General features: G+C 39.6%; 1 protein-coding gene across 7 annotated transcripts in view; it reads left to right on the top strand.

Moving 5' to 3' along the window:
- The window catches only part of PARD3B (par-3 family cell polarity regulator beta), a 432,959-nt gene that overhangs the window by 219,555 nt on the left and 189,138 nt on the right, over positions 1-24,266 (top strand). For all 7 annotated transcript variants that reach the window (XM_064515264.1, XM_064515263.1, XM_064515262.1 and 4 more), the window contains 3 exons: positions 9,261-9,446; positions 16,350-16,520; positions 19,854-19,983. In XM_064515264.1, the coding sequence (XP_064371334.1) occupies positions 9,261-9,446; positions 16,350-16,520; positions 19,854-19,983 (487 nt within the window). The remainder of the gene's footprint in view (positions 1-9,260; positions 9,447-16,349; positions 16,521-19,853; positions 19,984-24,266) is intronic.

Below are 24,266 nucleotides of genomic sequence, written 5' to 3'. Positions count from 1 at the left end.
TACAGTACTGGCAGCTATGCATTGAGGCACAGTTAATTAGTTGCCTTGCTGCTTATATGAGACAGTAAGAGGTTACTCTTTAGCAGGAATCACCCCATGAGGAGCTTGACCTTCTTTCCCGTCCCTGTGGGCAGAAGGTGTGGCAAAAAGTACCCCATCATTTTTATTGTTTCCAGTTTTGGGAGGGACTCCCAACCTTTCCAATGTGGAATAAATTGTTTGAGTAATTCAAGTATTTTAAACGTGTTTTCTCACTTGGATCTACTATTTTGCAATAGCGGAGTGAACCCTCACTGTTAGGTACCAATATAGCTACCAGCACGGCAAACGTGTTTGTTGTGCTTTTCTATGAGCTAATGGCCATCAGTCTTGAGGGCTGCAGAAAGTGTATTCCGTCTGGCGTTGCTTTCTCTCTCAAGGCCTTATAAGTGTTATAATCCAGCAGTGATTTGGCTTTGAGAATCTAGTCTTCTATTTTCCAGCATATATGAGGAGCCTCAAAAGAGTGGTCCCAAACCTAGGGATGATAGCACTCGTTGTCTGCAAGAATCTCCAGTAGTGCTCTGCCTGCTGGTAAAGAAAAATTTTGAGTGGAGACAAGTGAGGAGTGAAAAGCGTGATGCTACCCATAGCATAGGATATTGTATTTGCCTGTTGGATTATTGCCCAAAGCTCCTAAGTTTTGAGGAGTCCTGCCTTAGAGCATTGGGAGATTAAATTTGCTTACTTGATAGCATCAGTTGTTCAGTGCTGGTGCTGTCAGCAGTTGTTTGGCAGCGCACCTTAGTTCATGAAATCAGAACTATGTATACGTCAGACTGGAAACTTGTTTCTCAGTGGAAGTAGAGTCTTCATGTGTCTTAGATCCGTTTATCCACATTTACAGTATTTACTTTTCTTAAAAGTCTCCGGGTAATTCTTAAATTTCCTTGGCAGCTGTAGTACTGTGCCATCTACACAGATCACCAGATTTGTACTGTATACTGTATGAAATACTTTAAAAGTCTCTGTGCCTTAGAGTCCATGAAAATTTTTCCTAGGACTGACTTAATGTAAAATGCATACATTTAAGGTTTGAAGTTGACATAAAAGAATTACACCCTGCCTAGTGCTTTCCTACCATCCTTTTAAAACAGTAACCAATAAATCAACCAAGAGTGGGATTTGTACATCACAATGTTGTGAGCTGTCTGCTTGCAATATATTCCAAAAGCATACAGTAATAGCAATCCTAAATCCACCCTTGAAAATACCATGCAGTCTCCCATATCTTTGCAAATGATAAGATTTTAGGAACTAAATGATGAAGTAAATTAAGTACATAAGGCTCCAGCTCAGCAGGGTGCTTAAACACATGACTAACGCTCATTGCTGGGATGAGGATGGGTGTTTTCGCCATGGGGCATACCTTACTTTAGGACATAACTTGTCCTAATAATTTATCTCCCTCTATTTTCTACAGTTATGTAACTTAAAAGGTTAAGTGAGACTGCATTTTTAAGCATTGAAGAGCAGTGCCACATTGAGTTATTACTTAGGACGAAACTCTTTCACAAGGACAAACCATTTCCATGTGTAAAACGTGCCATGGCATTTTGAATAGGTATATGGAGCAAACTGGAGGATCTCCCCTTTCAAAGCCTCCTGTGACATCAGATAGTAAACTGAAATGCCTTGGATAAAGAGCTGAATCTAATTCTGTCCGTATTCAAAGCTATAATTCCAGGGAGTCTAGATAATTCAAAACAGAACCATTTTATCCGATATGACACAAATTCTTAGTGTGCTACGTTAATGTGAAAAGTGTCCATGTACAGTATAATGTATCTCCGTGGGTTTGCTATTGTTTTTTTATCTTAACAGGGTGTGCCATTAGTGACCATTTAGTTTTTATTACAAAATGGAATATAAATGATTTTAAAGAAGCCAGTATGAAAGCGTCTGTCAAAACTGCTAAAGATGGATATATGCAGCAATGACTTCAGTTATTTACTGGATTGTGACAAGATTACAGCAGGGCATTACCTTGGAGTATTATTTTGAAAAGCATTACTGTCTATCCATTACAAAATACCGTGTAGATTTTTTAGCAATTCAATAAATGAGTTGTCAGCAAAGTATTTCTTAATTGTGTCTAAGCTCTTGGAAAGAACATAGAGAATAGTGTAAATAAGGAGATATCTTCTTTTCAAGCTTTTCTGCCAATAATAGCTACGTGGTGCCGCAATTTAAATACTGCTCTTTAACTTACACAGATTTTTGCAGAAAACAGTTGCAAAAGCATGCAAATGTCTTATTTCCTTCATAAGCCTTTGAAAATAACCCTCCTGGGTCCCTTGCCTTTTGCTCTCAGCTCTGAATGGCACTCCAGGGAGTTGGCATCTCTTATCAGAAATGAGCAGCCAGACAAGGGGCAGCCAGCATATTGAGAGACCATAATAGCGTGTTGGTCAAGGGCATCAGACAGGTACTGAAAGGTCTCTTGTTGTGTTAAACAAATGCTATTTCCTTCCTGGCTTAAGTGGGAGCTAATTTTTTTGTAAGCTTCTCTTTTGGCAAAAGAACAATAGGGATAAATAAGGCAACCTTTCCAGGGAGAGATCTGCATTAGATTATCAGAAATCCACAGATAAAAAGTGCAGTGGTCAATGAGAACAGGCGCTGTAAGATTAAATAAAAGGACTAATTGAAAGTGGTGTCCCATGGTAGATAGAGGATTGACACAGTATTGAGTAGATATTACCATGGACTGAACGAAAGGGGGAAAATGCAATGCACAGTATTTTTTTTCAAAGGTTACAGTTCTCTTTGTACTGGTGACTGAGCACTTTGTGTGTGTTGTGGACATAAGAGAAGGCTAAAAGTGTTTTATCTCTGCTTTAAAAGGTTGGGAATCAGTTCATGAGACTTATTGCATACCACTAAAACTTTAGAACATTTTAAGAATGCTTTATTATAGCCTTTTAATTAAGAAATCAGAGACCTGTAGTGTAGATGTGTTTCTAAGAATTAAATAAAGTCGTTGGCAGAACATCAATTAACCAAACGTGTCTTGAGATTCTTAGTTGAAGGTTTTCCATCTGCTTTGCTGAACGTTATTTAGTGCGTATTATTAGGGTTTTCTGCTTTTAAATCTAGCAGACTCGGTATTCTGACTCACTAGTCTGTGTTTCTTGTGACTCAAGAAACATCAGATTTGATTTTTATTGAAATTTCATGCCGATAGCTAGGTAGATGAAAACGTTAGGGCCTCGATTTCCCTTGTAAGGGATGGTACCAATTTGGTTGTTTGCTCCATTCTGCTTAACGGCCGGTTTTGGGCAGCAGGCAGACGAGTTGCCTCTTGGGATGCTTCTGCCCGCTGTGCTGTGGTCAGAGGAGACCGTCGCCTTCCCTGAGGCGCTGAGATGCTCGGCTCTAGTGCCGGCTGGCGCGGCCCGGGGCGAGAGCGTCGCGAGGAGCGGAGGCCGGTGGACTCCTGTAAGCAGCAGGGGACACACGTGACCAGCCTGCAGTGGGGGGAGAGAGAGGAGACCTACGTAGCCAGAGGGGTGGGTTTAGTGTTTTGTTACAGCTGGGGAGGGCATTGAAAGGTGCTGGGCTAAGGTTTAGCAAGGGTGAAGGAAGGACCTGCCCAGCAAGGACCGAGCGAGCAGCAGAGACTCTCCCCACTGCCAAGCCTTTTCTACTTTAACCTATTTCACGCTGAAGTTCTTCCCCCCCACCAAATTTGTTCTGTTATACTTGTGTCTTAGTAAAACTTCAAAGTTTAAAATCCCTTTTGCTTTCCTCAGTGTGCCTGCCTTAAAGGAAGGGTACAGGCCAGTCCCTCTCGGAGCTCTAGCCATCTCAAAGTCTCACCACTTGGCTATCTGGGCTTTGGTTTATGTGAAAGATTACTAGTTTATCATATTACCACTGAGTCACTTACCTACGTCTGCAGTAGAGTATAACTTCAGTGGTATACTGTCATTTAATGCCTGAAGTGCTGATGTATGGTACATTCGTGATGGAGAAAATTCGGTGTGATTGTTGGGTGGGTATATTATAATATAAAAAGTATTGGCGATCTTGAAGAAATCTGTAAGAACTTTTTCCTGGTCTGGTCCTGGTTATATGTTGCAGTTCATTTCATTCGTTCTGGTTTTAAGTGAATTCAGAGTCTGGGGTGATCTTGAGTTAAAAAGTATTTCTAATAGAGTTCAAGGTCTGGTGGATTGGAGTGGAGTTGCTTTACCAGACCATAACTCAGTTCATGGTTGTTGCTCTATTGTAACGTATTGATGCCTTGGGACAGTGTTTTAGCAATGTCAGGGAAACAGAGGCGTCAGGAATTCGGCCCTGTGAGTTACTAGCAGCAATTAACATGCATACCTGCATTCGCTAGGAACAGGACCATCACTCATGAAATTAGTTGCCCAAATGAAGCAGTTAATTGATGAGCTGTTAACTTCAGGAGGGCTGGAGCTTTTTTGGTGAGCAATGAAAAGGCATTCCTTGTGAAGAACAGTAGTATCAGGATAAAAACTTGAAACCATTTAGTGAGTATAGGATAAAATTAAATGTCTAGGTAGTGTATTTCTGTTTCTCCCTCTCTGTTTCTCCTATTTCTCCTCCTCTTTCTGCCTCCTCCCACTCTCCCACAAAGAGAAAGACTTTCAATCTTGTATTTGTACCAGAGAGTACAAATTTTGACTTCACAGACTGAATACCCATGCACTTGCTCTCAAATGCCATGCAACAAATAGGAAATGAAAATTTTAAGTGAATAAAGACAGTGTTTACTTAATCTTATAATGGATTCATCACTGAATTTTTTTTTTTCTTTCCACATGCATCACCTTTCCTTTTTCCCATACTTTTGAAATCACTGAAATGTCATTCTCTCTCCCTCATGGGTAACTAATTTTTGACAGTACTGTTAAATAAAGTTCAGTATTATTTTAAATCAGCTTTAGCTGGATCTTAAGGTAATGCTGAATATAAATACTACAAAGGAGAGGTTTTAGACTAGTTTGACTACACTGAACAAGAAGCACTTGTGAAGGACTTTGGGGAAGATTAGTGACTTCCCCAGTAATAGGTAAGCAGCTGTTGTTTAAATTGAAATTAAATTTACTGAGGTTTCTCTATGATGGAACTATGTTTCCATGAGAACTGTAGCAAGGTAAACAGTAGTGAAATGTTATGGATTTCAAATTAGGTACTGGAGAAAGCAGAGGAAACTTAATACTGACAAAGATTTACTATACGTGTCTGATGTCTTGCTGAATACATCTTAATGTCTCCAGTTTGATAGATAACACGTCCAGGCATGCAGACAATACTCTGGTACATTACTAACAAGAGCTAACATGTGGAATAATTATGTCAAATGAAGTTGAGCAATGTTATATAACATGGAACAACAGGGTTGCATTTTTGATTACTTTGCTTTTAGAAATTTATTTTCATCAGAGTATAAAACCCAACTCAGTTACACTGTAAAACTACATGTAGTATTGTTTTCTTAGTAAACTTTATAGTGAGAGACATCGAGAGACCACCTAGTCGGTCTGTTTTTCCCCAGATATCAAGGGTAAAAATTTTTCTTGAGTCTTGCTGACATTTCCTTGACTGCTATTTCAACAAGCTATTTCATATGTCAAAAATTGCCTGCAAAGAAAAAGGGGGAAAATGTTATTGTAAAGTGTTTTGAAGATGATTATTACGTCCCCTTTCAGGCTCTTTTTCGCAAGGTTAAATAAGATTGTTTCATTGCTGTCCTCTGGACTCCAGCCAATTTGTTTCCTGAAGCCCACAGCTGAATACGGTGCTCCTATGTTCCGCAGAGAACAGAAGGGTTGTTTCCTGCATCTTCCAGGCAGCCCTATTACCGGCGTTACTGAGGTTTTGACACAACCAGGGAAGACTGTGGCTTTGTGATCAAAGTCGCACGGTGGGTGAGTGACAAGAACAATAATAAAAATGGGAATGCTTGAATTTGAGTCCAGCAACCTAATCCATACCAGCTTCACCTGTGTGGTTTGTATTCATACATTGGCTTGAGGGACTTGTATAGATCCTGTTGCCTTTGTTTCTTTATGATTTTGTTTTAACAAATGCCTTAGGTTTTTAACTTGAAATTAATATGCATCTCGGAGCTTAAAGTAAAATGGTTCAGACGCTTCTCAGAAAGAAGCTAATGAAAAATACTTGATTTTTTTTTTCTTGTCAAAAATATCTTGTCACCTCTTCCTTGGAAAAAAATTGCAGAATTTTGTGCTGGGGTTTACCTTCAGCCATACCCGTTAAAAATTGACCTGAATGTTACCAAGTTCCGTTTTATATAAAGTGCAAGTTCATACTGAGACAATACTATATAACAATTTCTGACTGTTCTCATAAAGGTAGGCATCAGGACTGAGAGCGGGGCACCTTTACTGTCGTAACAAACCTACCTCACTGCTACGATCATGGTATTGTGAAAGAGGAAAACATTATTAATACACGGAAGGGGCTAGATGTAGGGGTCGTGGTTTAAGTGGAAGAAGAGATTTGGAGGGAAAGGAGGGAGGCTAGAATTTGCGTCTGCCGTGTGTTTAGAGGAATGGCCTGGTGAGATCTGGCAAGATGAGCTCTGGAAACCAGAATTGGTAGTAGGACACCGATAGGTGTAGAATGAATGAAGTTGGGTCGAAACGCGGGGAGGAAGACTTGTAAGAGCTGATCAGCTAGGGCTGAAGGAGAAACTGGGACTGGTTAGAAAATGTAGCTCAGATAAAGGCCCACGATGGACCCTGAGACTCTTGGGGAGACTATGCAGACTAGATTCAGAATTTCTAAGCTGTTGAGACCAGTGAGTGGGATCCAAAGGTAGCAGTAGGGCCCCAGCAAAGCTGGCAGTGTAATTGCTCTTCAGAAATTGAATGGCAAAGTATCAAAGATCCTTAATTCTCCACATGCCTGTTGCAAAATCCCTAGTGTCTCCTCCTCTTCTAGTGGTGGACCTTGAAATAAATGATGACCTGCTATTCTATTCAAGCAGCAGAAATGTTTCTGATGAATTTAAGGTCTGTACAGGTCTGTACTGCAGGAACCAGTGTGCCAGTTCAGATTCTGGCTCTGCACCCAGCCTTTGAGCTGGGAATAGCAACACGCAGGAACTGTTTGCCCAGGGGACCAGTGAAGTAATAAAAAATAGCCTGTCCTGAAGGACTGCAGGAGACATCATGTGTCTGTGACCATGATGAGACCTGAGAAGAACATCCCCTGTCCAGGCAAGACATGCCATTTGAATAGCCCTAATCTAGGAGTTCTACATCAGCTGACAAGCATATATTTTTTTAAAAAAACAAAAGAAAATACTGCACCCCTCCTCCTAAAGCTTGGGAAAGCTAAATGCAAAATGCTTATGTTAGAAGGCCATTAATTCTGGTTTTGTGCTAGCGTTAATTCTTCTGAAGGAAGTCAGAATAGGAGTGTCTACAAATTTTCATTCTGTATTGTTCACAGTAGTAAGTGTGAATTTGTAGTTTTTCAGGGATTATGTTAAGGATGTCTCTATATCCACAGCTAAGAAAAAAGTGTCAGATATGTGACTGAGAATTGTCTGGTTCTGGTGAGCAAAGAGAAGAGCACAGAATAGCAGCACAAGTCCCAGAGATAAGTGCTAGTATCAAGACAGTCATCTGTGTCAGTGCTATGTCATTTTATATTTGGCAGTTAGGTTAATTGTACTGACTTGGTATCATGTAGTTATATTCCAGGAAGAATTTGTGCATGGTGTATACATCGTATTTTGGGATTGAGGTTTATAGTCCTAGCTCTCAGGGTCATGTGGTTTCTCCCTAGCCCCCGGTAGCTGCTTCTCATCAGTGCAGTGGCATCTGAAATAAACGTGAGTATACCCAGGGGTTATTTCTTCTATTTTTTATTGTTTCTCTAGGATTTTAGTTTAGTTTTGTGGTCATATTGCTTGTCGATCTTATGTTGTATAAGGTCATCTGTCCACCTCTGGTCCGACAGCATAGTAGATGAAGAATACGTGGGACTACCCTAGCTGCTGAGAAACCATCTGTACTGCTGGCATCTTTGCTGACAATATCAGCTGCCTTGAAACTGTATGAACTGCAGCTTATTCCCTGGAAATGATCCTTCCCCATTAGGTGTAAGGAGGATTGGCCCAGCTAGTACAGTCCTCCTTGTGTGTGGCCTTTAGTTGGTAATTTAACAGAAGACTTAAACACCTTTGAAAACAGGCCCCAGTGATCTTTTCCAACTTCTGTTTGTGTGTTCCATTTTCATGATTTTTTCCTATTAATTTTTTAACACTAGTATTACAAAGAGTAGAAAACAGCCACGTGACAAGAAACACAAATGAATGAATTGTCTTATGAGAAAGGAAGTGTGAAATGGAACGGGATGTGATGCAAAAGGTCTTTTGCACTAGTGTCTTATGTGCACACTTTACTCCATACTAGGTCTCTCTTTTCTAGTTTTATTTCTGCAGAATGCCAGTATGAATACTTCATGCTAGAATTTCTTTAGGTTTTAGTTTCCAGTTTGCTTTAGGAAAAAAAAGAAACACACACATTAGAAAACTGCAGATATAGTCTATAGTAAAAGAACATTGGTTCTGATTTTTCTTAGATATGCATACTTTGTTGTCTTGTAAGCAACAATCTAATCTAGCAAAAATCTTTGGATTAACCCACACCAGAAGAAAAAAAAAATCTGTGTGGAATAAAAGTATGCACAAAGGGGTTATTGCAGAATAGGTTACTGCATTTTCAATTCTCACCCTCACTTTTGTTGCACCTATTTCCCTCTGTAGTCAGGTTTTAAGGGAAGGATAATTTTTTAAGAAGGTAACTCAATTTTCAGTGGGGAATGGGATTTACCATTACAACTATCATTACAGTCTGTGAGCTGCATGTAAAGACAGTGAGAGTTTTATGGCTTAAATTTTTAATACAGCTGTGTTTAAAATAAGCATCAGGTTTTTATATTCTCCTGTAACATCAGTTTTATAATATGTGGAACTAAACTATTTTTATCTTCTATTTAGGCATATTCCTAAGTATTGTTAATAAAACATTTTAGGCTGCATCATGTGACCAAATCACAGCTAAATGCATTACCATTTATAAGACTGTGGTTCTTTGAGCTAGTTTCTTGAAAAGACGACTATTGTTGTTTCAGTAGGTTTGTAAAACTAGTTTATGCATTGCTTCTGTGTCCCTTTTCACCCGTATTTTCATATTTATTTTTCCCAACAGAAAGGAGAGCCAAACTGCAGTATTCTTTCCCCAGAAACCACAGAGCAGCTGACCTTTGAGATTCCTCTGAATGATTCTGGCTCTGCTGGACTTGGTGTGAGCTTAAAAGGCAACAAATCTCGGGAGACTGGAGCTGATCTTGGGATTTTCATCAAGTCCATTATTCATGGAGGTGCTGCTTTTAAGGTATGCAAAAAACACATCAGACTGTGTTAGAATTCAGACATTTATATGTTCAGTCCTGAATCTGGCTTGCTAACTATTCTACAGATAATGATGGTTACTTTTCTTTTCCACATTCAGAAATCAGTGTGGTTCTAAATAGTGTATTTTGAAAAAAAAATATTCATCAACACATTATATTATACTGTGTATATAAATGCACAGTGTTTGGTTAAAGCTTTGATTTGAGTCTATAGGAGTATATTTCATATATATTCTATAACAATATATTTCACCTATGTATTAATAAAGAGCTTAATTCTGAGTGCAAATGCCCACATGCTGTTTGGTGTCTTTGGAAGATGACATGGGCTAGGATTCCCAAATGTGTGCAGGCCAGAGGGGTCCTGATTTCCGTTTTCTCATGGTGTGTTTTAAAAGTCTATCCTGTGGCTTAGGACAAGGAATCTTGACCTATATTTGGTGGGGGTTAGGGCATCCATGTTGATTTTCGCTTAACATGATGGTTGCTTTAATTTTGACTTGTTTCATTTCATGATTTTGCTGATAGTTATGGTTACTGAAATGACTTAAACTGCATGTCTGTCATCTTTTTAGGAGATTTTTTTTGGAAGCTTTCTTTATAATGTCAAATTTGTGTATTGGCCTTTATAGGCAATCTGTAGACACTTAGCAGAGGCTTCTCATCTCCAAAAGACGGTGGGTGTTGTGCTGCGTTAACAACGCTTACTGCTGTTGGCTCTCCTGCTTTCACACATCAGTCTAGGGTGTGTGTTGAGAGTGAATTATGACTGCAAGAACTGTGAGACAAGGAAGAAGGCAGGGTGAAGCCTTTTACTCAAGTTTGAAATGGTAAAGTTTAGGCTTTCAAAATGCCAAATGTGCAGAAAAGTCTTTAGCTGTCTCCGATGCTTTCTTTTTGTTCCACATCTGTTTCTGTCTTCTACAGCTTCTTTCTTTGCTTTCCAAAGCATTCTCCTGTTACCTCTGGGTTGCTCGTTCCTGTAGGCCCCCTGCAAGTTCGTGGTGTGGGCAGAGCTGCCGGGGCGGCTGGGCAGGAGGAAGGGCTGCCGCCCCACATCCCCGCAGCCGTTCCTGGCAAGGTTTGGTGTGCCGCTGGGCTCAGTGTCGCAGGAGTTACGTATTTGTATTCAGCATTCTCTCTGCGCTTCCTTTGCTCTGCCCAAAGTGTCACGGGCAAACCTATAAAAGAATCGAAACTCAAACTTGTTTTGTGCTTACAAGAATTAGAAATTGGTAATTCTGTGAAGTTAAGGATTCTGTATTTAACTTCTGCTGGAAATAAAAACCTCACTAATTATGTTTTTTCTTCAAGATATTTTTGCTATTCTAGTCAAAATGCAACTCAGCTGAGGATGTCATTAGTTGTGCAGAAGTTACCAATTGCTCCTGAGGTGAATTAAATTGGTAAATGACAGTATTATGACTTGTTCTGCTCCTTCTAAGGGCTATATGGGGACTCTTGTACATTTTTATGATTAAAAAGTATTTGAATTACTTCCTGAGCTTTAGGAAATCCATTGACTGTATTTTTTTTTCCAAATAAAATTTGAAAAAGGTAACTTTCTTGGAACTATAAAGAAAAGTTTTAGTCTTTTGGGGTTAATATGTTTAGCTGTTGTAGATCCATAATGTAATTTTTTTCTTTTCTGTTATCTCAGCAATTCCTTGCAATTCGCTTTTCTGTAAAAATACCTTTTAATTCAGTTTATGTAAATTCCTCTACTGACATCCGCCTGCTGAGTAAGACAATTCACAGCATTAAAACTTTCATGATCATCTATTTACAGTAGCTGGTAAATAGCAATAATCAAGACTTTAGCTTTGATGTTAATGTTTAATACTTTCCTGCTCCTATTTGCTTGTCCCAGTCTCACCATTATTTCAAAGTTTGGATTTTCTCAAGAGACTAAACTCATCTACTTGGCGTGTCAGAAGTGGGTTAAGGGCTTGACTGGCCACGTTAGGGCTGGATAAACTCAATTTACCTGCATGTCTGCTGCCTCATACAACTGATTTACCTCTGAGAAGGAGGCTGCCCTCCTTACTTTCCAGCTGTGTTGCCTGTGTATTTGTCCACCCCAGCTGCAACGCCAGTGCCTCCCCACGAGTAAACTCGCTCTTTCGAGTAGCAAAGCTACTGCGTTCAGGCTGGCTACCTGGCTAGTATTGCCAGGGCAGAGGGAGGTAGGACAACTCTCCTGAGCCCTGTACATTTACTACTGTCTCTTCTGCATTTGTTATTCCAGAGCAGTTGTTTGTTTTGGCCTGAGCAGCCTCCAGACTAATAAATTAGGACTTTGTGCCTGCACTTGCAAAAGTGGGCAACTGCTGCAGTTAGTCACCACGAGCGGAAGAGTATTTTGTCTTGTGAAAGCTTCAGTCCTGTGACCTGTTCTCCTGTGTTATAGCTCTATTCCTGTGCTGTTCTCATTGGTGAAAGATCTGAATGTAGGGTCCTGAGCAAATAAGAGTGTATCTGAGGCTCTGGCTTCGACCAAAACTATGTTCAAAAACTCTCATATCCCCTTTGTTTGATACAAGTACTTCCAAATACTAGTATTTTGGAAAATATGTCCTCAGAACCATGAGTACTGTTGCACATGCATGGAAAATAGCTGTCTGCCCTCTGTTTAATGACCTCTATATAGCACAAAACAATCAGTAGGCATTACCATTAATAAAATTTCTTGTATCATGTTAAAAAGTGTGCATAAATTTGTGCATAAATATTTAAATCTGTGCTTATTGTCCTTATTTTAAAAGCTTTCTTGTAGCCAGTTTTTAAATAGAAAGACTTTTTTTTTCCAGCTGGTAGCTGCCCAGAGCATTTTCCCATGTTATTCATTGTAACTGTCTCTGAAACCAAGTATTATGGATTTAGGCATGTGTATTTGCTCTTCAGCCTACCAGGTTTCTTGGGAAAAAATGACATGGGGAAATCATAATGTTTGCTGCCTTTTGAACACGCGAATCGTTTCACTATATCTCACTTTTGCATTTAGAGTTTAAAATCTCTTCTGATTTTGTAATGCCAATTAAAAAAAAACCAAACCTCTGTCCATACAGTCACCACTTGTCTTCAGAAGAAGACATGTAACAGGCAGAAGATCAATGCATTTTGTTTCAGCACTGAAGTAAATGCAATCCTTCTAATATTTAATATTGTCTAAACATTTTTGATATACCAAATTTCATAAAATTTCTTTCACCAGTTTTTTTTCTTGGAGAAAGAGTTATGTATAATTTTGGTGGGCTGCTGTTGTCTGTTATCATTCTGAACAGAAGGTCTGAAGAGGGGCCAACATTTTTTAGTGATTTTTTTCAAAATGTTAGCACGTTGATTTAGCTTTAATGTGTCAGTAGTTTTGTAAAGCTCAGTAAGGAATTTGAGAAAAATGTAAGGGAGAATTGAAATCTTGAAACCAATTTTATACTTTATGATTTTGTGTGCTAGTTAAAGATTGTAGAAATACCAATGTATCTTCTTGAGTCGTGCAGTAAGACCTACTGGCTATTCACTACTCTGGCTACCAAAAATAACAAACTAATAGGCCTTAATATTTTTATCTGGAATTCTAATACTGTATTCTGCAAGATTAAAATATGTGCTTTCACTGATTGTGCCTTCATGGCCCTTCTTAACCTCCTTTTGTAATTTTTAAAGTGTGCCTGGCTTTTATCAGCGCTGAGAAGGGTGTTGCCAGGACCCTTGGTATTTGTAATTATGCAGAGCCTTTCGCGTGAAGGCCAGTGAACATCTGACTGAGTGTAAATGCATCCTCTTGCCCCGTAACTGCCGGGGTTTCAGCTTGACTCATCTTGAGACGTTTGGCTTTTCCGTTGTGATGAGTTCCGGATTACCAGGTGTTTGCTACCTGCTGCAGCTGAAGCGCAGCAGCGCCATGACTGTGAAGAAGCGGAGGTTTCCTACGTGTGCGTCTGCTCAGAGCAAGCCTGGCGTGGCTGGAGGCTGCTTGGGGCCTCTGAGTGCTGCCGCAGGGAACGCTGCCTGCTGCGCGCAGCGGATGAGACTCGGGTGATCCCGCTAAATGCCATCGCAAAGCTCCTTCCCAGAGAAATGTCACTGATGTGCCGGGGGAGCGACGAGGTGTGCTTTGATAAAAACGAACCTCCGTGAGGAGCGCGGCGTTGCGTCTCCCCGCTCCGCGGGAAGGTGTGGGCGTCTCGTGGCTGCCGCCGGCTCTGGTAGCCGCGTGGCGGTAGGCTCTGCCCCGCGCTGAGAGCCTCCGCACAACCCCAGGTTTGCATGAGCAAGGGAATATTAACTTCCCCCTTTACGAGAGTAGCTCCCTTGCAGTTTTGGAGATGGCATTTGAAAACTGTTTTGCTGAAATGCCAAATGTTGTTTTTCTACTGGGAAGCCACAAAGAAGCCTACCTTTCAGAGATGAAAGAAAAAATGTGTTAAAACAACATTTAGCTTGTTTTGAGCCAAGCAGATTGTCTTGCAGTTCAGTCTTCTAAACCAGGCCATAACACCAGTGATGTGCAAATCTGTGTTTGAAAGCTGTTTAGACTGTGGTTTTTTCAGTCTTTAAAACTGCAGAAAGTTTCTCTGTGAAGTCACTTCCACCCGATCATCTGCAGCAGCAGCGCTCAGCCATCCTCCAGCCTGCCGTGTACCAGGGGCATAGCAAGTGTGGTCGATCAGCATTAGTAAAGCTTGCACTCTATTTTTTTTTTTCCCCCCAGTTGTAAGCACTGGATTTTGCATTTAAGTGGAGCGTGTGACAAGGTGGAAAGAAGGGAGGCATGTCAGAGAAGTTCTTTAAGAACTGACATTATTAAAATGTAAAGAAATACAAATTCTCATACGAAGGGATTACAAAGCAAGCTCAAAGAACTGGCAAATCAGAGGTTTCTGAGGCTGCAATGATTCATTAGAAAATATGCATGGTATTCAGGATAGTTGCATACTCAAAAAATGTAGTCATGCTAAGGTGCATTTGAAAATGTATTTGTATTTACTTTTGTAAGAAACTTTAACAAATATTTACATATGGGCATTTATCCACAGAAAGGAAAAAAAGGAATCCAGGAGCCTGTGGGGCTGTGGCAGGACATGAGGACCTGTAAAATTTTCAAAGTTTTATAGAGACTCACAAAAAATAAACTCCTGTCTGCTCCAGACTCTTGCTGCCATGAATGGCTCCATTCATTTCAGCAAGTTTTGATAGAGCACAAAGGAATTGGAACATGTGCAAGTAATAAAACTCCCTGTTTGACAATGTTAACTCTTCTCTCCCTCAACTTTAGCATGTCTGATGGCATCATGTTGTACGTAGAGGAAGGGTGAGGTTAACGTAGTGACTTTGGCTGTATGTAAATTTGTGTTGGCATAAAACGTTGAGCAGCGTTGGGGGGAGGGGGGGGTTGGTCTCCTTTCCAAATGGCCTTGCTGTTTGCATTCCCAAACCCTCCCCAGAAAAATTTTCTCTCCCTTAATCCTCCTTTGTTGAGTGACTCATCCTCCAGTTCTGTCTTTCTGTACTCCTTCCACTCCCAGCTGATTTTAGTTTTCTGGTCCATGCTGTTGCTCGTCAGTACTGTGCCACTTCTTGCTCTTCGTATCCTGCTGTGGTAACATGCATGATACCCAGTCCCATTAAAAATATCACTTAAGAAAACTGGATTTGTCACAGCTGCTGTAACTCACTTTAGCACAGATCACTTAGACTTGGCAGTAATACTAGAAGAGTTAATTGAACATCATACTGACAGAAAAAATAAAAATTGAAAAGTATGTATATTTGGGATTACTCAGACGTATGAGAAGTGTACACAGTTCGGACGAGTGCCTTGCGGAGAATACATAATGAGCCCATGACTGAATCCAGTTCGTTTGAACCAAGACAGTGTTTTTCTGTGCAAGTTCCTTTCCTGCTATTTGTTCTCCACTGCCCTTTTTATACTGTTTTTTTTAGTCTCTTACCCCTTTTTCTTCCTTTGAGGTGTGATGCCAACCTGCTAATTGTGAACTTAAGCTCCAGAAGAGACTCCAGTTTCTTAATTAAATAGACTTTATTTTCTTGTTAAAGAGAGAAAAGTCCATGGCACAGGTGTATATGAGAAGAAATCAATCACATGATCCAGACAATATCGATAGGACTCCTAAATCACAAAATAGCAGTGTCCACAATTTTATTACACCCAGAAATGTCAGTTAATCCTGGCAATGAAACCGAATGTCTTTTTTTCAAAGCACAGGCTACTTGAGATGGCACAACCCCAATTTTGTTATTGGCAGCAGGTTTGGATGTTAAAATACATGAACAGTGTTAATTAAAATATGGATGCTTAAGTCTTAATGACCATTCTGAACTGAGAACGTTACCCCATATGGTGGCACAGTAATTGTGACAAGATAAACACTAGTGAGAGTATAAGACAAAATAATTTTTGGAGTGGTGTCTGTTTCTTAGCAGATCCTAATAACAGATAACAACATATTTAGAAAACGCTTCAGTGATCATTCATGGTGTTGCTGTAGATACTAGCAGCTATGGTGTGGGTCCTTTTAACTAACTGAAAGCTCCTTTTCCAGTTTCCTCCTTTATAGGACTGGTATAAATTAAATTGCATATGCAGAGAAGCAGCAGCATGTGCATGTATGTCTATGTTTATAATTGCCTTATGAACTCTTCCCAAAATGCTGTGAATAGAGGAAAACATCGGTCAATTAATGGACACGCTTTTTTTTTTTTTTTCCCCCCCTCTCCTTTCTTTCTTAATGAGCTGGTACTACGCAGTCTTTGTTTCTTTCTTTTTAAAAAACAGTCTCTAGCTGTCTGCATCTTGCTTTCCTGGATGTAGCACCTGTGCCTAATTTTTCTTGTTTTCTTGTTTTATTTTTTGCTCATAGGATGGTCGCTTGCGAGTAAATGATCAGCTTGTTGCAGTTAATGGGGAGTCACTCCTGGGCAAGTCAAACCACGAAGCTATGGAGACACTGAGGCGCTCCATGTCCATGGAGGGGAACATTCGTGGGAGGATCCAGCTGGTAGTTCTCCGGAGACTAGAGCCCCAAACAGAGGTGAAGCAGTGAAGGCGTTTGTGAGATAAATGCCTTTCTGGTTTTGGTATGTCTGCATTCAAGAGATGGTGGCCGAAGACTTGGTCACAGAGCTCCTCCTGGCAAAGCTTGGCCAAACTCCTTGGCTGCCTTTCTGGAATCAGGATTGGCAGAGTGTTTCTGGTTGACATCTTGTGGGCTTCCGCTTCCTGTTTAGGCCAGGCTAAAAGTTGCCTCCTATTTTAGTTTGGTGTTCTGACAATTTTCTTTTAGAATGGAAATAGTGTGATCACAAAAACTTTTAATAAAGGGGTGATTGTTTTGAGGTAGTTTTGACTCTCTCTTACCTCCTCCGGGAACAGTTGGGACATGGGTGATTTGAAATTCCTCTGATTTCATGTCGTCACGATCAGTGACCTGACTGTGACCTGGATTTTACTACTTTTTTTTTTTTTTTAATTTTCACTAGTATTTTAATTCACCACAAATTATTTTTTGTGTTCTTGTTCCAGCTCCTTTTTACCATCAAAGAATTAATATTTTACTTTCTCTGGTCAGATGAAGGCCACGCCTTCATGATGGGTTGTTTATGAATTGATTAACATAAAACTTGCTTAAGCAAGGTAACGAGAGAAGAAATATTGACACTTAGTTTTCTAGAGCTCATATCAATTGACATGTGCCATTCATAACTTGTTTTCAGAAAGGGTTGTTTTTATGATCTCTCATTCCTCCCTCACATGCATGTGCTCTCTCATTCTCTCTTCTACATATGAGCCACAAATTGGCTGCCCTTCACTACTATCTGTTTTAATTTTGACCTTCAAATAAATATTTTACTAGAATTTCAACTGCTGTGCAGTTTCTTAAAACACAGATTGATTTGTGATATTAAAAAAATTGTAATAAATCCCATCACAGAATTCTAAGAGATGTCTTTTAAGCTTTTTATTTAATGAGCCTTGCTTACACATTTCAAAGTGTTGAGAATGCTCCCACTTGTAGGTGAATTCACATAAAATATAGAGGGGAGGGCCAAGAGTGTGCAGGTGTCATGTAGTATAAATAGTTAACTCTTACCATTTTGCTGATTATATTTCTATTTGATTTACTACCATCGTGGACTGATTGAGAAATATATTTAGAAGAAAATTACTTGCTGAACATTATGCTCTAACTTTGTCAGGAGAATACTTTGCACAAGCGTCTCTGATGTCTGTCTTGCCAGGAAAATATGTAAAAATATTCATTAGTAATTCTGGAATATATTAGAGGAAAACACATTTTTGCTTTTCTTTTCAATGTGCCTTAGCATTATGCTGTAATGAAGAATCAAAAATTATGTGTTATATTTATTGTGGATTCCTGTGACAGATGAAAGATAGCTTACCTTCAAACAAAGCTCACTCCTGCTAGATTTCTTCATTTAATAAAAACCAAATTTTTCAGAAATACTCCAGCTGAACGTCAGATTGACCTAATAAAAATATAAAAACTTGGGTTTTATAGTTGAATGTGTAGTTTTGTATTTTATCCAGATGCATGAAAGGTAAATAATCTTGACTCATGCTGTATGAAGAATACATAATGAAGCCTTGATTGAATCAAATTCATTTTAGACAGAAATTAATTTTTATATGATAGTCTTGAGGTTCAATTGTAATTCCATTTGAGTCTGCAGACCATGGCAGAAATGGGCTGTTGCCCATTCTTCCCTTTCCCCAAACAGCTTCCTGAGTACTGCGTCTCAGCCTGGTGGAAGCCGACTACGTTTAGAAATGCATTATTGCTTTTATTGGTCAGGACACTAATGGAGGTCTTCCATGACAGCTCTGTTTTATAAGCTGAATACTCTAATTATGCTGGTTACCGATCAGTTGTTGGGATATCGATTGTGTCATTTATCAAAGAGCTGGAAAAGCAGATTTGTTGCTGTTGTTAATTCAAGGCTCCCTATCCCACTGGGTATGAGTCTTTAATTTAGTAGTAGTTCTGCTGTTGCAAGGCTTGATTTAGCCAGCAGTACACCTGAGAGAGCAGTAAATGTGGACCTCCTGACACAAGGAATCCTAAGTAAACTGAAGAATTTAGAGCAGAGAGAAGAAACATAATTGCCAGTGGCTGTGTGGGGTGTATGTTTGTTCCTTAGCACAGAGGCTCAAAATATCCTTTCCAAATGGCTCATGCTGTACTGAGGAGGAGGGGAGAAGGTAGCATGTGTTGTCTGTCCCCTGAGACTAGTTTTGGAGCTGCTTTGTCACCATTAGGCACTTGGAATTGATTTGTGTTCCGAGATGAGGTGTGTTTTTAGCCAAAACTTTTTTTTTCTTCGAATAATTATTTAGAAGCTTGTAAGGCCGGTTGCAAGGGGGATTTAACCCACTCCTTTTGTGCACTGATTTGCAGGCATCACTTGCCAATGCTTTAAACATTTTGCATCATTGTGCAAATGAGTGATATAGGTTTGTGCATGCATTTCTTCCATAGATGACTATGCATGTAGTTTAAGGAATGATATACTTACACTGTAACATTTGCTGGCCTAATGAAAATGCACTTCAAAAATAGAAGCCAGTTGGAGATGCCTTCAAAAAAAACGGATATAAAACCGTAGAAACTATAAAGGTTATTCTGAAAACTAGCCATAGTATTCTCCTGTGTGGATTTTCTGTTTTCCCTGAATAGCAAGTACAGAAACGTCTTTTTGGGTCTGTCCCAGTTTTAGAAACTGTGATTTTTCTTTTTTTTTTTTTTTTAATTTTTTTTTCTCTTTCGAGCAACTGCTCGGGAGAATAAATTAGGCGATATGGTATGTATATGGGGGGGGGGGGGAATCTCAAAAGAAAAGCTGACTAGAGGTGTGACAGGAGTTTGTTTAGCTGCTAGCCAGAAGACCTGCGTTTGGGAGTTTGGTGTAACTCCTTCCTTACAAAACTGCTCTAGTGTGTGATCATGAGAACATATGCACTCAGTCTCTGAGCGAAGGGAACCAGCTGGCTGGCAGAAAAATACCATTGGCATTGCCCATGTTCTTGTGTTGACAATGTCACAAGCTGCCCTCCCAGATGGAGAATTTGAATGAAGCCAGTTGTGGGTCAGGAAAAAACAGTCTTCGTTTTTGTGTATCATTCTTAATGATTGTTAATGCCTAGTTATTGTCTTATTTTGTGATCAGCAGTAACGGATAGTCATTTTGAAGATAGCTTTCACGTTTCTCATTTGAAAAGAAGCGGTGTACAATGAGCACCTTACAGATGGCACACAAATGCGGACTAGTGCAGTGATGGCCCATCCTCTGCCTTGGTGAACAATTAATTTTTGTGTTACAATATATGGTTCTGTTTTTTTCCCTAGGAACGCTCAGACCAGGGAGCTTTTCAAAAATCAGCGTTTGAGGGGAGTCATAACATTGCAGCTGCTTCCCGGCGCAACGATACTGTTCTTCAGCAGTTTGTAGCTTGCAGTCCTCAGGACAGGCTAAAAGGTAGTCTATCTTCCTTTGTGCTAAAAGAAAGTGCGTTATGTTTTTTGTTTTTCTGAAATCCACAGCAACTAGAAAAGCAGTTAATTAGAGTAAGTGCACACTATGTTACTTGGAGGCATGAAGATCTAGAGAGGGTGGGAGAGCTGACTCAGAAGTTGTGAATTAGATTCCTGGCACAAATTCCAGTTTAAGTAACAGTTTCTAGCTCGCTGCCCCAACACGTAAGGTTGGATAAAAAACAAATGATGAGTGCAAAATATATGTTGTCAAAATGTTTATTTTATATATATCTTTAATGAGTACAATGATTTTTGTATCTAATTCTTAGATTTATGTCCTGAGTTATTGTAAGATAAATGATTTTATACAAAAGCATTATATTGGTAAAGTTTACTAGCTTATTTTAGGTGTAATGATAAAATTTGTTCAAAGGTTAGAAATACTCCCTTAATTTATAAACTGGAATTAGATTAATCATCTCGTTTAAAAAGTTAGGCAGGCTTGTAGAGCATTGTACAAAGAAAACCTGAATGTCTGAGAATTTGTAAATATATACATAAAAGCACATAGGACCACGTATTTTCCCGTCTTCTTCCATTTCTGATGACAAACTATACCATCTGTCCTGTTTGCATCTGGCTCAGCAAGGTACTAGTTACCTGCAAATTTTAAGTATTTGAGATTGTTCTGGCCCCACCCTTTCAATGGGGAAATGGGCTCTTTTCCTTCAAGCCAACCACATGCTTAAGTACCTTCTACTCAGGAAAAAGAAGTTTGTCTTTGTAGATGAATTATGCATGATTTTTCCCGCTTTCCTGGACAATTTCATAGATTGTCATGATGACCATGTGGGGTGATTTTAACCAAAGCCAACTGAGAGCCTGTGTCTGTAAACTCAAGAGAAACCGCCATTTAATTTAAGGGTTAATCATTTGCATCGACATCAATATTTTGAAAAAGTGGCTCCAATCAAAGAACTGCAGATTTAAACTCAAGCACAGTAAGTATTTAGGGCAACCTTATATTTCCCTTGTATGGAGTTTCTACTGAGTTCTGCAGTTACAGGGAGAGAAGGCCATCCGCAGAGCTAGCTTGCCCTGTAGGATTAGCCATTGCCAAAGCATCACAGAGCAGTAAATACCTTTAAACATTTCCTTTAAAAAGATCTAAGTAAGTCCTTAGAGCCATGGTACAGGTGACTGGCAACAGGTAACTTTACTTGTTACTTAAAGTTCAAAATAAAATCTGTGGAAGAACGGTACTTCAGATGATCCAGGATCATGACGATGAGTAGTTTACAGTTTATTCATAAAACGTTGTTTTCGGTGACAAGAAGGCGTAATAGTGACCAAGACATTTTAGGGGCTGATGATGCCTCATTTGCCCAGAGTTTGAGAACTACTGTTTTGAAGAACTGTAGGAACAATAAATACGTGTGTGTGTGTGTGTCTTAATAGGTTTTCTTTCAGCCTGTGATATTTATGGCATCAGACTTCAGTCTACAGAGCAATGCAAAATATAAAAATAAATTGCACGTTTTCATACATGAAAGTGAAAAAGCAAAGGATATGGACAGAATAGTGAGCATTCAGAGTTCAGCATCATCTTTTAGCTGTTCAATTAATAAAAATCATATAGAATCAATTGACAGGATGATCTGTGGATTTGTATTACTGTATTTTCCTGAGTAAAAGTTAGGTGAATGTAAAAGGTAGAGAAACATACTTTTACATTTTAAACACTACTTTTTAAAGCTGAGGAGAAAGGAGAAAAACCACGATGGCCTCAGAAGCAAATGGGTGTGGGATGTTGAAAGGATGCTCAGGAGTGCTGTTGGGAGCTGGCCTTGGGGAGGGTGTGGAGTGGTGGGGGTTCCCAGCCATGCCTTGGGAGCAAGGAGAGATCAGGGTCGATGGACAACAGACAAAGACATTTTTAGTACTGCTGGGAATCGACTGGAAGTACTGTGACTTTTTTTAAAGATTTGCTATATGATGAGTAAAAATTAAAAGGTGTTGATGGAGAACTGCACCAGGGCTTTCAGCTGCAATATGTCTGCACTAGGACTCAGACCTGAAATGTTCTGGGTGAGGTGCACTTTGGCCCTACAATAGTCCTGCACATTGTAGAAATATTTATCTAATTTTGAACTCCGTATCAGCCTATCCCTTACTGGCAGTCATTCATTCAAAAATTTTTTTGCATTGTTTCTGATAGAAGTCCTCAGTCCTTCAGGGCATCTGTAAAAGCAAAGCACACCACCTATGCAGAACCCTCATTAACTCGCTTATGAACTTTGGGTCATATGCCTGCTAAAGCAAATGAGTCACAGATATGGTGAGGGTTTTCGTGACAGGCAGGAACAGTCCCATGTTATACATTCTTATGGTGCACTATCCTTATCTTGGATATGGAGGTCTACTTGTTACAATAATATAAATAATAATAATAAAAAGAGATTTTAACATAAGACTGGATCTAATGCAAGAATTTAATGACAAGAGCTGAATTAGATCTAATAAAATGTCATTTTCTCAATTAATGTTTTCCAATAAGTTATTTCCAATATCATTCACTGCTCCTACCAATAAAGCTCTTATAAAAGCTCAGCAAAAATACACTGAAGCTTGGCCTGCTAATATTGCTATCTGCTTTAGGAGTCCTTTTTATTATACATGAGCAAGAAAAGCTCATGTCTGGGGAAAAGTGGTTACAGCCAAAACATTACATTTTGTCTTGCCTGTGGGTATTTAAATAAAAAGTTGGGGGGAAGGGATGGCAGGGGGGTAGATCCAATATTGAAATGCCAATGTTTGGCCTATTTTTGCATAAATAATACTTGCCGCCTTCAGGTCCTCACTTTTTTTGCTGCCAAGCTGTTGCGCAGATACAGCATTTTTTAGAACAACCTCTTTGAAAAATAATACTTCAGTGCCAGCAGCTTTACGTTTCTGGTGCTGAAAGATTACTGGAATGTGTTTCATTAGAGATTCTTACATATTTTTTATAAACCTGTATAATATAGGGTTATAGGGAAATTGGTGTTATCCCTACAGTTAAGCAGTAGAATCACCATAAGTATCTCTCCTACCATAGACTGCCAAATCTTCATGGTTGTACAAGAATCTCTGTTTAGAAGTATGATTTCATACATGTTTGATAATGTGAAGGTAGAGAAAGAGGAAGTTAAATTTTAAATTAAATTTTAAAATTAAATTTTGCTTGGAACATTACATGTGTCAATCGTTACAATCTTTAATATTCACCCTTCTAAAGCTGTTTAATATCTGAAAATCCAGTGCATTTGTTTGTTGGGTTAGCTGTTCCTGTGATTGCTCTGGGTCTGCCAGGATCATCTCCCGAGGTCTTGAACATGGAGCTAGTGACTCTTTGGTTCTCTTGCTCTTTTGCTCCTGCTGACGTTTGGTTTGGAGCTGCAGTCCCCTGTGATTGCTCCTGACTTCCTCAGGCAGTCTGGCACCTTTCTGTGCCTACTATATGTCTACGCCAGGAACAACAGCTGGGCTAACCAGTCACCCAACAGCCTTTGAGAAGTGAAATATCGGTTCATATGAATCAAAGTTCAGAAAACTACAAGATATGCTCAGTACTGTCTCCGGTGCTGGCCATCAGAGGCTGCTTAGAGAAAGGGGGTAAGGCACAGAGTAGCTATGGTGCAAGTTCTTCATCAGGCTTCCAGCTTTGGCTAGTCAGGGTTTAGGGACGTCCTAAATCAGAGGTTGTGTCTGGCCCATTGCGCCACTGGTGAATCTTTGTCTCTCTGACTTTGCTTAATCCACTTCTTAATATTCTTCCCCCCCCCCACAAAAAAAAAATTGCTTCCATAACATTTTCATGGCAATGAATTCCATGCTTAGTTATATAGGAAAAAATACTTATGTTTTTCTTAATGTGCTACTTGATAGTTACACTGGGTGCCTTGTAGTTACTGCGCGTGGCACGGTCGATGAGATTTGCCTTTTCATTTTATGCGTGCCTTTTACAATTCCGTAGATGACTCTTGCATCCCTTCTTATTGCTTGTTATTCTAAGCCAAATAATCCCAGTCTGTTTAGGTTTCTGACAGGAAAGTTGCTATATGTGTCCAGCCATCCTTGCTACCCTTCTGGTATGCTGCTGAATTACCACAGCCCCTTTCAGATGGGGCACATGAAACCTTAGATGCTATTTCAAAATTAGGGGCCCCAGTAAGACGGAGTGTTCAGACATAATTTTCTTAATGCTCTAAAAGTCTGTTTGCCTTTTAACTTCCCTGGGCATGT

The sequence above is a fragment of the Dromaius novaehollandiae genome, chromosome 7 (assembly GCF_036370855.1).
Source record: "Dromaius novaehollandiae isolate bDroNov1 chromosome 7, bDroNov1.hap1, whole genome shotgun sequence".
NCBI classification, from domain to species: domain Eukaryota; kingdom Metazoa; phylum Chordata; class Aves; order Casuariiformes; family Dromaiidae; genus Dromaius; species Dromaius novaehollandiae.
Note: the sequence above shows the minus strand (reverse complement) of the source record. Positions and strands in the feature narration are given on the sequence as shown.